Source organism: Cynocephalus volans, chromosome 11 (genome assembly GCF_027409185.1).
Source record: "Cynocephalus volans isolate mCynVol1 chromosome 11, mCynVol1.pri, whole genome shotgun sequence".
NCBI classification, from domain to species: Eukaryota; Metazoa; Chordata; class Mammalia; order Dermoptera; family Cynocephalidae; genus Cynocephalus; species Cynocephalus volans.
This window is the reverse complement of record NC_084470.1, coordinates 44,252,134-44,267,485: the sequence shown is the minus strand read 5'-3', so window position 1 is coordinate 44,267,485 and position 15,352 is coordinate 44,252,134. Positions and strand designations below refer to the sequence as shown.

Below are 15,352 nucleotides of genomic sequence, written 5' to 3'. Positions count from 1 at the left end.
AATTAAAAAAAATAAAGGAAAAAGAACACAGATAAATGCTACAAAAAAACTGGTATGACAATATTAAAATCAGACAAAACAGAACATAGCAAAAGAAACTAAAAGGCTGGTCTTACATTTTGAGCATACACAAAAAATCCACAGATATAATATTAACAAACCAAATATAAGAGGGAAAAAAAGTTTTTAAATCCAACAGTTTATTAAAAGAATATATTATAACTAAGTAGAGATTATCCCAAGTGCAAGAATGATTCATTCAATGTTACATTTCCTAATATAACTCACTCTATTAGCAAATTGAAGGAAACAAAAACCCACATGATCACCTCAATAAAAAGTCTCTTTCCCCTCAAGATTCTGTCTCTCTCCATTCTCATTCACACTTCCCAAATCATTCCTGACTAAAACTAGTACAGTTAAACTTCTTTTCCTTAACTCAATAAAGAACATCTATCAGACTCTACAGTTAAAACAGTACTATCATTATAACATGGAAACATCCAATTAAAGTTATGAGTCAGCCAAAAATACCCATATCATCCTCAGTTATTCAACATTATACTGGCAGTCTTAACCTATGCAATAATGAAAAAAAGAAAAGTATAAAAAGGAAATGAAAACTACCCAGATTCACACATATTAGTATAGTTTACTTATAAAATAAAAAATAGGGCTGGCCAGTTAGCTCAGTTGGTTAGAGTATGGTGTTATAACACCAAGGTCAAGGGTTCAGTCCCCCATACAGGCCAGGCACCAAAAAATAAACAAATAAATAAATAAATAAATGAAATATAAAATAAAAATAATAAAAATTATGAGATTAATAACTTAAATAAGATGGGTACACACAAGATCAAAATTAGAAAAGTAACGGCTTTCTGATAAATCAGAAATAAATAACAAAAAATCGATAAATCCAATTCATTTTTGACAAATCCCATTTATCAAAAATTAAAAATACTTAAATCAAGTAAGAAATGCATAAGACTCATCTGGAAAAAACTTAGAACCTTAAGAGCATCAAATGACCTTAATAAATGAAGAGATACAGTATTCCTAGGTGGTAATGTTCAATATCATAAAGACAACTCCTCAAATTAATTTATAAATTAAATACTGTCACAATCCAAGTTGTAATAGAATTTTAGGAACACTGAGTCTAAAAATCATCTGTAAGTAGTTCACTTGGGATAGTGTGGTGCTGGTAACACCAAGTTCACGGGGTTCATATCCCCATCCCAGGCAGCCACCAGAAAAAAAAAATCATCTGTAAGTATTAATGTACTTACAAGTATACAAGAACAGCAAACAAATAGAAAAATTTGTATGGCTTACCCTACTGTATATTAAAATGCATGCTAAAACTATAATAATTAAGAGAGTCTGAATTAACTCAGGAACAAAACAGGGTCAGGGTCAAAACAGAATAGGGTCAACAAACAGTTATGCATATAGGGGAATATAATATGGTTAATGGTGAGACAATTAGATATGCACTTTGAAAAAATATATAATCCTTACCTTATCACACAAAAAGAATTTCTTACAATTTAAGAAGCCAAATATTCTTAACACACGAAAAGTCCTCCTACATTTTCTTCAAATATTTGTATAATCTTAGGGTTGCGGAAGCCCTGTTAAAGCAAGGTAAAGCTCGGAAGGCTAAAGAAAGATAATAGTTTAGATTTTATACCAACTATAAACTTCTTTTGATGAAAACTGGCATGAATGACACTAATAACAAGTGACAAGTCAGAAAATTAATACCCGTAATATACAGGATACTTATAAATCAACAGAAAAATATGGAAAAACATCAAGATATTATTAAGTAAAAAAAAGTTGCAGATATATATAATATGCTCTTTCACATATGTGTGTCTTATAGTATGTACACATTCATTCATGTACAGAGAAAGGTCTGGAAGAAACGCAAATAGGAGATACATCTGGGGAGGTGGGGAGGTAAGGGAGGGTGGGAAGGAGAGAGGTTAGCAGAGACTTTCAGTTTTCACTCTCTATATAAATGATTTAAAATTTATTATTACAATAATAACTTTTTACCTTACTGTAAGCCTCTTTAATTACATTCATGCAAAAATATGTCATTATAAAAAAAATTAAACCATAAAAAAAGATAAGGAGTTAAAAAGCAAACATCCCCATTCAAATACAGTCCCCAAATCAATCTTATTTCCTCCCTGGGAGGTGATTTATATTAAAGCTCTCTCTCCTTTTTATATCTTTAAAATATTTTTTAAAGAAAGAAACAGCCCCATTTTCAAAGTAGGTAGAAGGAAAAAACAGGCAGTTACCAATGGAAAAAATAAGTGTACACTTTAAACACCTAATAAGCATATTTTAAATGTTCAACTTCAATAATCACAGAAATACAATTAAAAACAATTTGTTCTTTTTCACACGTCCAGGGCATCCCTGAATATTGTTTATAGCTGGTGTCCTCTCTGACTGGTAGATGCCCATGCCAAACTGCATTTTATTATTTTGAATATCTCCCACCCCAAACAAATTGGCAAATATCAAAAGAAAGTGTATTTGCAGAAACAAATCCTGTTACACACTGAAACACCATTAGTGGGAATGTAAATTGGAGCAAACCTTTCTGTACAACTTGGCAGTAATATCAAAAGCCTTAAAAACATATGTCAACCCCCAAAGAAACTACTAGAACTATGAATGAGGTCAGCACATTTGTAGAATACAAGATCAAGGATACAGAACTCATTTAGATTTCTATAATCTAGCACTGAACAATTTGAAAATAAAATTAAGAAAATAATTCCATTTGCAATAGCATCAAAAAGAATTCAAGAATAAATTTAACAAAAGAAGTAAAAGATATGTATGCTAAAATCTAGAAATCATTGTTGAAAGAAATTAGAGAAGGCCTAAATGAATGGAACATCCCACATTCAATAATTAGAAGACTTAATTTTGTTAAGATGGCAGTACTCCCCAAATTGATCTACAGATTCAACACAGTCCATATTGAAATTCCAGCTGCCTTTTTTTTTTTCCAGTAATTGACAAGCTAATCCTAAAATTCATATGAAAATGCAAGGGATCCAGAATAACCAAAACAATCTTGGGGGGAAAAAAACAGATTCACATTTTCAATTTCAAAACTTACTACAAATCTACAGTAATCAATACAGTGTGGTACTGGCATACGGATAGACATTAAGATCAATCAAATAGACCTGAGAATCCAGAAATAACCCTTATATTGGTGGTCATTTGATTTCCAACAAGGATGCCAAAATAATTTAATGGGAGAAAAAGTCTTTTAGCAAATGGTACCAAGACATTTAGATATGCATACGTAAAAGATTGACATTAAAACCTTACCTCACACCATATTCAAATATGAACTCAAAATGAATCATAGACCTAAATATAAGACCTAAAACTATAAAACTGTTAAAAGAAAATATAGGAATAATCTTCGTGACCTTGGATTAGGCAAAGCCTTCTTAGATATAAGATCAAAAGCAGAAATGACAAAAGAAAACATGCATAAGTTGGACCTTATCAAAATTAAAAACCTTTTCACTTCAAAGAATGCCACCAAGTAAGTGAAAAGACAACCCACAGAATGAGAGAAAAATACTTTTAAATCATATATCTGGTAAGAAATTTTTACCAGAATAGGTAAAGAACTTTCACGACTCAACAACAGAAGACAAATCAATCTAATTTAAAAATTGGCAAAGGATTTGAATAGACATTTCTCCAAAGAAAATATACAAATGACCAATAAGCAAATAAGGACTGCTCAACATCATTAGTCATTAGGGAATGCAAACCAAAACCACAGTAAGATACCACTTCACACCCACTGGTACGGCTACAATCAGACAGAAAATAAGTCTTGGTGAGGAAGTGAAGAAATCAGAATATTGCTGGTGGGACTATAAAGTGATACAGCCACTTTTTTTTTTTTTTTTTTTTTTTTTTTTTTTTGCCGTTTTCGTGACCGGCACTCAGCCAGTGAGTGCACCGGACATTCCTATATAGGATCCGAACCCGCGGCGGGAGCGTCGCTGCACTCCCAGCACCGCACTCTCATGAGTGCGCCACGGAGTCGGCCCTGGCCACTTTGGAAACATTCTAGCAGTGCCTCAACATATTAAACATAGAGTTACCATAGGACCCAGTAATTCCATTCCTACCTAAAAGCCCAAGAGAATTAAAAACATATGTCCACACAAAAGCTTGCACATGAAGGTTCATAGCAGCATTATTTATTAATAGTCAAAATGTGGAAATAACCCAAAAGTCTGTCAGCTGATGAACTGGTAAACAAAATAATTTGTATATCAATACAATAGAATATTATGACAATAAAAGGAATGAAGTACTGATACACACTACAGCATGGATAACCCTTAAAATAAAAACAAAAACAAAACATGATGCTAAGTGAAAGAAGCCACACAGAAAGGGCCATATAGTGTAGGATTCCATTCATGTGAAATGTTCAGAATAGGCAAATCCATAGACAGAACGTAGGCTAGTGAACCAAGGACTGAAGGAAGGGAGGATGGGGTGGGACTGCTAATAGATATGGGGTTCTTTTTGAGGTGATGAAAATGTTCTGAAATTTGATAGTGGTGATAGCTGTACAACTCTGTGAATATCCTAAAAACCCCTGAATTGTGGACTTCAGAAAGGTCAATTTTATATGTGAATTATATCTTAATAAAGCTATTTTTAAAAAACACACATGCTAAAACTTAGAACTCTACATTAAAAAGGATGAATTTTACTGTATACCTTAATAAGCTTAGTTTTAAAGAAGATTCATATACCCTCTTATTAATTCTAAGTACTCATCCTTAGAAAACATTACAGAACATCCAGAAAGATTTAGCTTAAAGGATGTTTGTCACAACATTGTTAAAAGAAGGAAATATACATGAACAGTAGGAGTACAGCTATTAATGGAATACTATGTGGCCACTAAGAATGTCATAAGGAATTAATCATTGATGAGGAAAGGTAATATATCAGGTCACAGCAGAAACCAGGCACATTCAGATTGGGTAATCTGAGTCAAGTTTAACAAAGGTGTTATTTATAAAGCAGGGTGCGGGAAAACCACAAGTGATAGTGCAGTGCCTGACAAAAGAAAGCAGAGGGAGTGAACAGTTACCAGAGGCAGAGAAAATAGCAGTGGGAAGAGGACTGCCAGACAGCCTGTTCAGGGAAGGACACACGGAAGTCCAGAGAAGGACTCCCTGGGTCTCAGCAGGGAGGAAGTGTGGGGAATGAATACCCAGAACTGTTCTCCTCTCACCCCACAGCCTCCTGCTGGTGCTGCCATTGGATGAAGACAGTGGGACATCAGAGGGCAGGGGAGCCCTAGGGGCAGTCCATGCAGGAGCAAGGTAGAAAGCCAATCTGAGGGACTAATGGAAGATATCCAGCACAGATTAGTCATAGCAGCAAACAAAAAGAGTAGTTACTAGCAAGGAACTGTTTTGTTTTGTTTTGTTTTTAATTATGAATAAACAATATACAACCACTTAAGAAATTTTGGAATAATTTCCTGCAAGGGATAAATATAGTGGTTAGCTCAGAGTTCCTCAGCAGTGATGCTACTGGCAACTGGTGAAGCTATTCTTCGTTGTTGTGGACCGTCCCACGCATTTCAGGACACTTAGCATCCCTGGCCCCCATGGCACTGAACACTGGTAGAAACGCCAGGCATGGGCCGGCCCGTGGCTCACTCGGGAGAGTGCGGTGCTGATAACACCAAGGCCGTGGGTTCGGATCCCATATAGGGATGGCTGGTTAGCTCATTGGGTGAGCGTGGTGCTGACATCACCAAATCAAGGGTTAAGATCCCCTTACCGGTCATCTTTAAAAAAAAAAAAAAAAAAAGAAAGAAAAAAAGAAACGCCAGGCATGACAATAACCAAAACAACTTAAAAAGCTTAAATACTTCCAGACATGGGGTGGTACCACACCTCTGAGGAACCACTGTGGGGACTAGAATTTGTTTTTGTTTCCTTTTTCTTACCTGCATTTTTCTAATTTTTCTGTAAAGGCTAGGTATTGCTGTTGTGAAATGGAAACTATGTTCACTTTTTTTAAAGGAACTCCACAGGGTAGAATAATTTAGATTCCAGCTCTCAATAAACCCATTTGTCCTTCCCCAACTAAGTTTGCTCACGACAGAAAGTAAATAAAAGATGACCTAACATGATTACATGGATGCTATAATTAATTTTGAAGTCACCAATAAGAGGAAGGGTGCAATTAACTCAGCTTCTTACAAATCACTTTTATTCTTCATGTACTTGTAACAGTTATGAGATCACAGCATCCTACAATTCACAGGTCAAGTACTGGATTGCTTCTATCTTGTTATAAAACTTTAAAAGGAAGGAAACTAGCATGATTTAGTTTCAACATGATGTTATACTGGCACAGCCTTGAGTGTTTTAGTTGGTATAGCTACTACCACTCACCCCTGTGAGAAAGCCAGAGCAAGCCAATTTTGACACGTGACTTGGGAAAACATTGTGTTTTATTCTCTGTATTATTTCATTTCCCCAGGTTCGAGCAGGAAGTCGGGTTCTTAGTAATTCTTTGTCTCAGTATTTTGTTTTTACAAGGCAGAAAGTAGCATTTTTCTGGGGTCAGGTATATCTTCATCTCAGGAATGGGACAGCAATAGTTTGGAACACACATATCCTCCATCCCCAGAAAACTAATCAGCGGTGTCACATTCCATGACATCCAAGAAACCACCTATTATAAGCTGTATCCTGATTCAGTATAAAAACATGAACACAAAAGTATCTTAAAGTCAATAAAATATAGGATGTCATTTAAGGTGATCCTTAGCATTCTGGATTTTAAGAGTTCCTCCAATTTAAAAAAGTGTTTTTAGTTTCATAGGCTCATACTGATGGCAGTTTAAACCAGTAGAACTCAAGGGAAAGATGACATCAGAGTTAAGAGGGGTCTTCAAAAAGTTTATGGAAAAATTTGTGTTATCTTTTAATTCTATTTTTCCATGAACTTTTTGAAGTACCCTCATATGTCACAAAACCCTTAAATTTGTATGCCCTGTGACCCAACAATTCTACTTTAAGGAATTTTTCCATAAGAAAATCATTGGACAAATGTGGAAAGATAGACAAAGAAGGAAGATTGCTACAGCACTGGATATGTACTAGTAAAACCTAGAAACATGTTAGTCTTAGAATAGAAGACTGAGGAAATCAAGTATGGTACCTCCTTGTCACAGAAAACTCTAATAATGCAAAAGACCCAGACCCTGAAAAAGTTTATGGCATAGTAAGTGCAAACAGCAGGTCACAAATACGTAAGAAAAATCACAAGAAAATATATGCATAGAGGAAAAAGTGTAAAAGTAGTTTTAGAAAGAACTGAGAAAATGGAAAGAGAAAAATCAAATTTTAAAAAAATCTCCTTAAACTTAAATGAGTTTTCCTTATTTGAGAGAACATACCAGGTCCCCAGTACAATGGAGGAAAACACACTCATATTAAGGCACATCGTTGTGATATTTCAGATTTCTGGAGAAAAAGAAGATTCTACAGGTATCCAGAAAGGAGGGGAGGGGTTAAAGATTAGAATTTTTAAAAAATCAGAATAACTAGAGGACAATAGAGGAATATTTTCAAAATTCTGAAGAAAAACAATTTCCAGTCTAACATTCTTTACCTAGTCAAAGTATTGATAACATGTAAGAGTGGAATTAAGACATTTTGAAAGATGCAAATCTCAATTTCCACTTGCATCCTTTCTTAGGAAAGAGGCTGTGTGTTCCACGGGTGGGAGTAGGAGAAGGACACTGGACATGGCAAGCAGGGGATCCAACCCAGGAGAGAAGTAAAGAGAATCTTCAGGGTGATACACAGGCAGCCAGGCCAGCTGGGAACAGGTCAGAGGCTCCCAGAGGTAGGTCACGAGGATGACCCTAATAGAACACCTGATGTCTCTCACCTCCCTAGGAGGAGACTTAGACAACTAGAGTTAAATTAGTGACTAAATACCAGGGAAAACAAGAAATTGAGCAGGAAAGGAGAGCACTCAGACTAGTCAGTGGCTCAGTTAGACAATGTTACGGCACCATAGGTCAGCACTGACTGTGGATCTAACCCAAATCAACTGCTGACTACACTGGGAGATGGGAAGGGCACACGTGCAACTGGAAGCGGGGAAGAGGTTCAAACGAGCTAAAGCCTCATCTTTCAGAGTGGGAAGGCAACGGGTAACGTCTATAATGGGGGGCGGAGGGGGAAGTAGCATTATAAACAAGTCACTTAGAGCTCTAAGAGATGAAGATGGTGGAGGGAACATATTTCTCCCATAGGACTGACCCAAAAACATGTGCATTATTGGCGTCAAAAATGAAAACTCAGCTAATGTAGTAATAAGGGTGATTTTGCTTCCACGTTTTTCCATCTTTTTCAAAAAAATTATTAACATCTGAAAGGACACATGCCAACATGTCAACAGTGATTATTTCTAATGATGGAACCGTGGGCCATTTACATTTCTTCCTTCACTTTTATATTTTCTGAAAAAGTATGGGACATATTGATCATAAATCAGAAAACAAGAGGCATTTTACTTCATGCCTGTAGGGTTGAAGCCCCATCTCTGTCATTTTAGCTTCTGTTTGCTCTGCTGCAGCAGGAGAGCCTGCCAACTCCTTCAGGCACACAGCAAATATCTGCGGAACTCCTAAAAGCCAGGCCCTGCATGGTGATTCTACCACCTTCAGCTTTTTATTAGGTCTCCTGAAGTCCTCAGCATCAGCTGAGAGAACTAGCTGGAAGACCAGCTAAGCCAACACTTCTCAAACTGTATGCCACTGGAATGCCCTGGGGATTGATTCAGTTAGTCTGGGTAGGATCGGAGACTCTGGAGGAGAAAGTAAGCTACTTGATGTCCATGGGTTTTGCTGAAGGCTTCTCAAAAGAACTGTCCAAGTCTTCAGTCATTTCTGTACCATGATGGCTCCCATTTCTAGCTCCACATAGTCTAGATTTCAATTCCACAAATGGTTAGACAAAAGTCTGTAAGATAACAGCAGAAGGGGCATTGCTTAGACAGCTGGAAGGGATGTCCCTTAGCAGTTAAGAGCAGGACCTGGGAGAAAAGCAGGCCCTGGGTTTGAATCCCAGCTCCATCATCCATAGACCTCAGTTTCTTCACATGTAAAATGGAGATATTTAATGAAGCCACCCTCACTGGGTAGGGTTGTTGTGTGGATTACACGAGGGCATAAAGGCATCTAAAGGGCTTGACAAGACCCTGGCACATGGTGAAGACTCAACAAACAGTGACCACCACTAGCTGTTAGCAGGGCTCCAGTCCTTTCTCAGCCACGAAGGACTGGCTAGGACCTCCAGCAGATCACTTGAGTTCTCAGCCTCCATGTCCTCCACTGGAGAGGAAAATGCACATGCCCTGCCTCCTTCCCAGGAATGTTCTGAGCCTAAACCAGGATGTGCATGGCACCAAGCAGGAAACCCTTTAGTCCTCAGAGAGGTTAAGGCCCTCAGATTTTATTCAGTGGATTTTTCTGGATTCATCTCAATTTTACTACCAGGGAGATAACTGGGAAAAACAGGAAGCCCTCCCTTCTCCCCCTGATCTTAGGAAATCTATGCTTTCAGGGAGGAGGCCATCCACATGGAGATCAGGTGAGAGGCAGCAGGTGTCCCTGACACTCAAACTCAGTGCCCAGGCCACCACCACCCAGAGGACCCAGCAAGTTATATTCTCCCTCAACAGACATCTTGAGCGTCACGACCCTCTCTGCCCAAGAGAGCCCGAGTTGACTGGACTTCGTCTGGAGAGGGGGGTCCCTGAGTTGTGCACTCTGGGAAGAAGGTGAGGCTGAGCAAAAAGGGGTCCCCGAAGCCCGCTGGAGGATCTGAGCAGGATCCATCGCGCAGCGTCCATCTGCGCCCCCCGCTGCCCCAACCCCGGCCAGATGGGCACTCACGATCTCGGCCACTATGAGGAGCCCGGGTAGGGTGCGGAGGAACTCCCGGTCGTAGGCGAAGCTGCTGCTGCTGGTGGAGAAGTTCTCGGCGAAGGAGCTGGCGGTGGTGGTGACGGTGTGCGAACGGACGCGCTGCGGCTCCTCCATCGTCGCGCCCCAGCAGGGCTGGCGCGTCCGGGCGGACCCCCAGCGCGTCCGGGGCTGGGCGCGCGGCCCTGCGCCCTGGGGGCGCCGGCGAGCGAGAGGGGTGCGCGGCCGGCGCGGGCAGCGGGTCGCACCGGGGGCGTCCGCCCGGGCCGGTCCGTGCGCGCCGCGTGTCCCGCGAGTGCGCGGCGCCCCCCGCTCCTCGGCGCGCGGCTGGGGGCTGCGCTGAGGCCCACGAGAAGGAGAGTGAGTGGGGGAGGCCGCCGGGCGGCCGAGGAAGGCGGCGGACGCTGGAGGAGGGGAGGGGGCGTGGAGATGGGCGGGCGGGAGGCGGGCGGGAGAGGGACCGCCCCGCGGGGGCGAAGCGGCTCGCGGCCTCCTCACCTGTAGCCCGAGGCCGAGAGGCCTCAGGGACGCGCCCGGGGTCACCGGGCGGGCAGCCCGGCGGGCGGCGCGGAGGAGAGGGCGCGGGGGTCCCGGCCGCTCGCTGCTCCCGGCCCTGGCCTCCTCAGGCTCCGCCTCCTCGCGCCGGCGGCCGCCGCTGACCTGTTTCCTTCCACCTGGCCGGGGCGGGGTCCGCGGGCAGCGGGGGCCCCTTAGGGAAAGCCAGGCTTCCAGGGGCTCTGCGGCTCCAGGACTCGGCCCTCTGAGCGACGACCAAGGCAGGGGTGGAGTGGTGACTCGAACGGGGGAGAGGGCGGCTGGAATTATGACCCCGCCGGACCTTAGACCCGCGGTCGGTGCGAAGCCGCCAGGACTGCCCGGGGACAACCCGCGCTTCCCCCCGCCCGCTGCGGCCGCCACCAAAGCCCGGCTTTGTTTCCTGCCCCTCCTGTCGGGAACAATTTGAGGAACCAACTTAATCGCTGTCCTGTGAGGGCGAGACGCTTCCAGGCGCTCTCCGCGGCTCTGATACGGGGACCCGTGGAGCCTGGGTGACGGCGCCGGGGCCGGAGGGGGGTGGGGGAGATGTTTGAGGTCACTGGTCAAGATCAAGCAGTGTGACCGTCCCATCGCCCTTGGAAAAAACGTTTCAAAACTTGAAAGGTGTGTTTTGTGCAAAGTGAAGTTTATGACAAACGGGCCGTGCTTTCCTGGAATTACGGAGGGGATGAGGGTGCCTTGTTTAGTGAGCCAGCTTGTTATAGGGTCGGGTTAAACCTGATCTCAAACATCGGTACTTGGGCGTTTATCAGCTGTATGATCATGAGCTCTACTTTTCTGGGCCTCAGTGGCATCATCTGTAAAATACAGGTTTTGATAATACAGACCTCTGACCAAAAGGTCCTCTTCCCTGTCGCCCCTCCTGTTCTGGAAAGGGTGGCAAGAGACATATTTTATCCATAAACCACCAAGGGGGAAAGAATCTTTGACCACAAATAGAGGGTAGTTTTGGATTCACAGTGAAGGCATTCCTGCTGATCTGTTTCAAGACAGGTTGAAAAAGAGGTCAGAAGGGACATTTCATCCACAATGTCTTTATCAGCTGAGCTGAGAAGAAAGCAAAAACTACAATCTAATAAAACAAAACAAAGAATTACTGCAGTTTCTTTTAAGTCTAGGGCCTAGCCAGGTGGACCTCAGGGAGTAAAAGTTAAGGCTTCAAAAGCATAACAAAGATTAAGATTTGGAGAAATTCCGGGCCGCCCCGTGACTCACTCGGGAGAGTGCGGCGATCCTGTATAGGGATGGCCGGTACGCTCACTGGCTGAGCGTGGTGTGGACCACACCGTGCCGAGGGTTGCGAGCCCCTTACCAGTCAAAAAGAGAGGGGAAAAAAAATTTGGAGAAATTCCGCCCATGTGCCTTAGGTAAGCACCTCGGGTTGCTGGGTAAATACAGCAAAGATGTAAAATATAGCACTTTCCCATAATGTGATCCCTGTCAACATCCCCTGGGAGCTTGTCCCAAATGCAAGTTCTCAAGCCCCAGCCCAGACCCACTGAATCAGAAACTCTGAGGGTAGGTCCAGGAAGCTGTGTTTGAACAAGCCCTCCAAAAGACACTGATGCATGCTGAAGTTTGAGAGCGCACACATTTAGTGAATGGGTAAGACAGGAAGGAAGTCTAGACAACTCCATTTCCATTATACAAAGGACAATCCCTTCTTAAAACTCTTGGTGCCAGATGGATTTCAGGATTCAGACTTTGGGGGCTGGCCAGTTAGCTCAATTGGGAGAGCGTTGTGCTGGTAATTCCAAGGTCAAGGGTTTGGATCCCCTTACTGGCCAGCTGCAAAAAAAAAATTTCAGATTTTGTTTTTAAATTTAGAAAGGTAAAATGAACACATATACCGTATACGGTATTATACAAGAGTACTTCAAAAAGTTCATGGAAAAATAGAATAAAAAGACAATATGAATCTTTCCATGAACTTCTTGAAATACCTTTGTATAACACCCTCAGTGAGGTCTGGAGTGGCACTCTAATCAGATACACTAATTTTCTGCAATGAAAATATACAAATGGCATAAATGAATGTTGGGGTTATCTAGTGCAATGTAACAAATGTTCCCCAAACATTGGTGGCTTTAAAATAACAACCATTTTATTTGCTCAGGAATCTGTGGGTCAGGAATTTGGGCAGGGCTTAGCTGGCAGGTTCTTTTGCTCCATGTGGTATTGATTGGAGTTGTTCACTCAGCTGCTTTCAGCTGGTGGCTGGGCAGGGCTAGGAAGTCCAAAAAGGCTTCACTCACATTTGGGCACTTCATTGTTCTTCCATCGAGCCTCTCTCTCCATGAAGAACAAGAACAAAAATCTCTTTAGATGCAGCCCTGAAAGCCACACTACATCACTTCTGCCACATTCTATTGGTCAAAGCAAATGCATGGCCAGCATAAATTCAGAGGGGAAAGAGACACCACCGCTGGATGGGAGAAGCAGCAAAGAATTGTGGCCCTCTTTTAATCCGCTAAGTGGGATCAATAAAGACAATAAATAGCTTCACATTAGTTTTAAGTTAGGTTTTTCTACCAAATACGTGTTCTGCAAACTTAAAAAGAAACTTTTGGTTTTCAGCTTTTGGGATTTCAGAATTGTAGAGAAATGGTTGCACAATGGTTGCTTGCCAATTGGCTGCTCTTTCCAACTGCTGCTTAAATTAAGGTGCTCATCTTCTACCTGGAACCTTCCTGATTGGTGCCCATTCCTCCAATAACACCCTTATCCAGTCCACCCTCCATCTTCCCCAAAGCAATATTGTCCTGAAACCCCAGGCTAAGGTACCTCTGTACCCAGCGTAAGGTAGTCCAACCTATCTCTTCCAATCCCTTTTCCCAGCCACTTGAGAACGTTTCCCATTCCTGCCCCAAATAACATTTTTCATGTATCTTTGTGGGAGTGACCACTTTATACCCATAACCAGCTTTCTCTCAGCCTAGAAAGCCTCCTTCCTATCTTCATACACAGTTAAAAATCTGCATCCTTCACATGGTCCATTTTAAATGCCACCTTTTCTGTGATTTCCTCTGGATTTCCATAAGCTTTGTTCTTTTCTTCTTTGTCTTAGAATCCATTAATTTTCTGTACTTCTCTTTATCACTTCACCAGGCATGTGAATTGCCCTTTGTCTCCCTGCTGCCACAGGAGGTATTAAATGAGTGCTGAGGCTCAAACTTTATTCGTAAGTACAAAAAAAAGTCAAAGGAAAAGGTAAGCGCTGCCCACCTATGGAGAGAGACTTCCTGCAGAACAGAAATTTAAGCTGAGACTTGTGAGAAGTTTCTGATTTGTAAAAACGGAAAAGAAAGTGGAAAGGTGGAACATCACTCCAGCCTACAGGTACAGCCCAAGTGACACCACAAGTGCCAGGATGAGCAGATCATATGCAAATAGGTACAGAGGGAATCTAAAGAGATCTGTATGCAGGGGGTGTAGGGTTGAGTGTTTATGCAGACTCTGAAATATGGTTGCCACAGGGCCGTATTACCCAACATGCAAAAGTTATGAGACACAGCACTCTCAAGGGTCTATGGGGTGCAGGCCACTCAGTGAGGGCGCAGGACTCATGAATAATTTAAAGTAATAAATGGACAGCTTGTGACTTCCACCTGCTGTCTAAGAAAGAGAGGACCAAGGGACATTCTCATTTATAGAGTATTTTTCATAGGTTCGCCTACCATATGTTTCTCTTCATTGTTATTCTAGTTTAAAATTCATCATGGTTGTTTCAGGCAAGAATCATCAATGGATGTTAAAATTAGTGGGTAAAAGTACTTGTATGCTGAGAAAAAGGATATTAACATCAGATCAAAGTCTCTTCCCAGAAGATACTATTTGCTCCTTGAAATTCATAACTTTACCATGGAGAAACCTGTGGGACACCAGCAGACATCATGTACATCCTGACATGATACACTAAGAAGGATACAACATCACTTCCATAGTATTCTTACCAAAATGCATAGCCTGAAATTATTCATGAGGAAAGAGCAGACAGACCAAAATTGAGAGACATTTTATTGTGTCAAGTTCACGAAAGACAAAGAAATGCTGAAAAACTGTTCCACACGACAAGAGACTAAGGAGACCTGACAGTAAAATGCAATGTGAAATATTGAATTAGATCCTGGGCCATAAAAAGAGCATTAGTGGGATAATTGGTGAAATCTGACAAAAATGTTGTAGATCAGATATCAGCATTTTATCAATGTTAGTTTCATAATTTTGATCCTTGTACTCTAGTTAAGCAAGATGTTAACATTTAGGGGATCTGAGTAAAGTTTACAGGAAATCTTTTTACTATTTTTGCAACTTTTTTTATAAGTCTGAGATTATTCCAAAAAGGAAAGTTAAGAAAATAAAAATAATTATTTATGGTTGATTAAAAACAGAGTTCTGTAATCCTAGTTGTACTTCACATACTTCAGGCACATTGGACTCTGGTTTATCCACCCCGGAACTTCCTGCCTCCTCTTATCTTACTATTAATATTTGTCTTGTAGGGAAAATAAGAGCTTGGCTGAGAAGTAAGAGTGTTTTTCCCACTCCAGTCCCAAAAGCCACCAGTCAGTCTAGCCTGTCTTCAATTTGAAAACAGGCAGAGATGGAGCCCAAATTCATTTGCCAATGAAGTTCTGGGTCTGGGGTTTGTTTGGGTTCCAAGAGACTCTATCAATTTGACCAGAGGTCTTAAGTCCAAATGACCACAGTGTTAGGCAGATAAGGTAAGATTATAAGTGAACC

General features: G+C 41.6%; 1 protein-coding gene across 2 annotated transcripts in view; it reads right to left on the bottom strand.

Annotated features, from left to right (window-relative positions):
- The window catches only part of CMTM8 (CKLF like MARVEL transmembrane domain containing 8), a 92,320-nt gene extending 82,130 nt beyond the window's left edge, over positions 1–10,190 (bottom strand). For both annotated transcript variants that reach the window (XM_063115365.1, XM_063115366.1), the window contains exon 1: positions 10,022–10,190. In XM_063115365.1, the coding sequence (XP_062971435.1) occupies positions 10,022–10,168 (147 nt within the window). In that variant the 5' untranslated portion in view covers positions 10,169–10,190. The remainder of the gene's footprint in view (positions 1–10,021) is intronic.
- Positions 10,191–15,352: the final 5,162 nt, after the last annotated feature.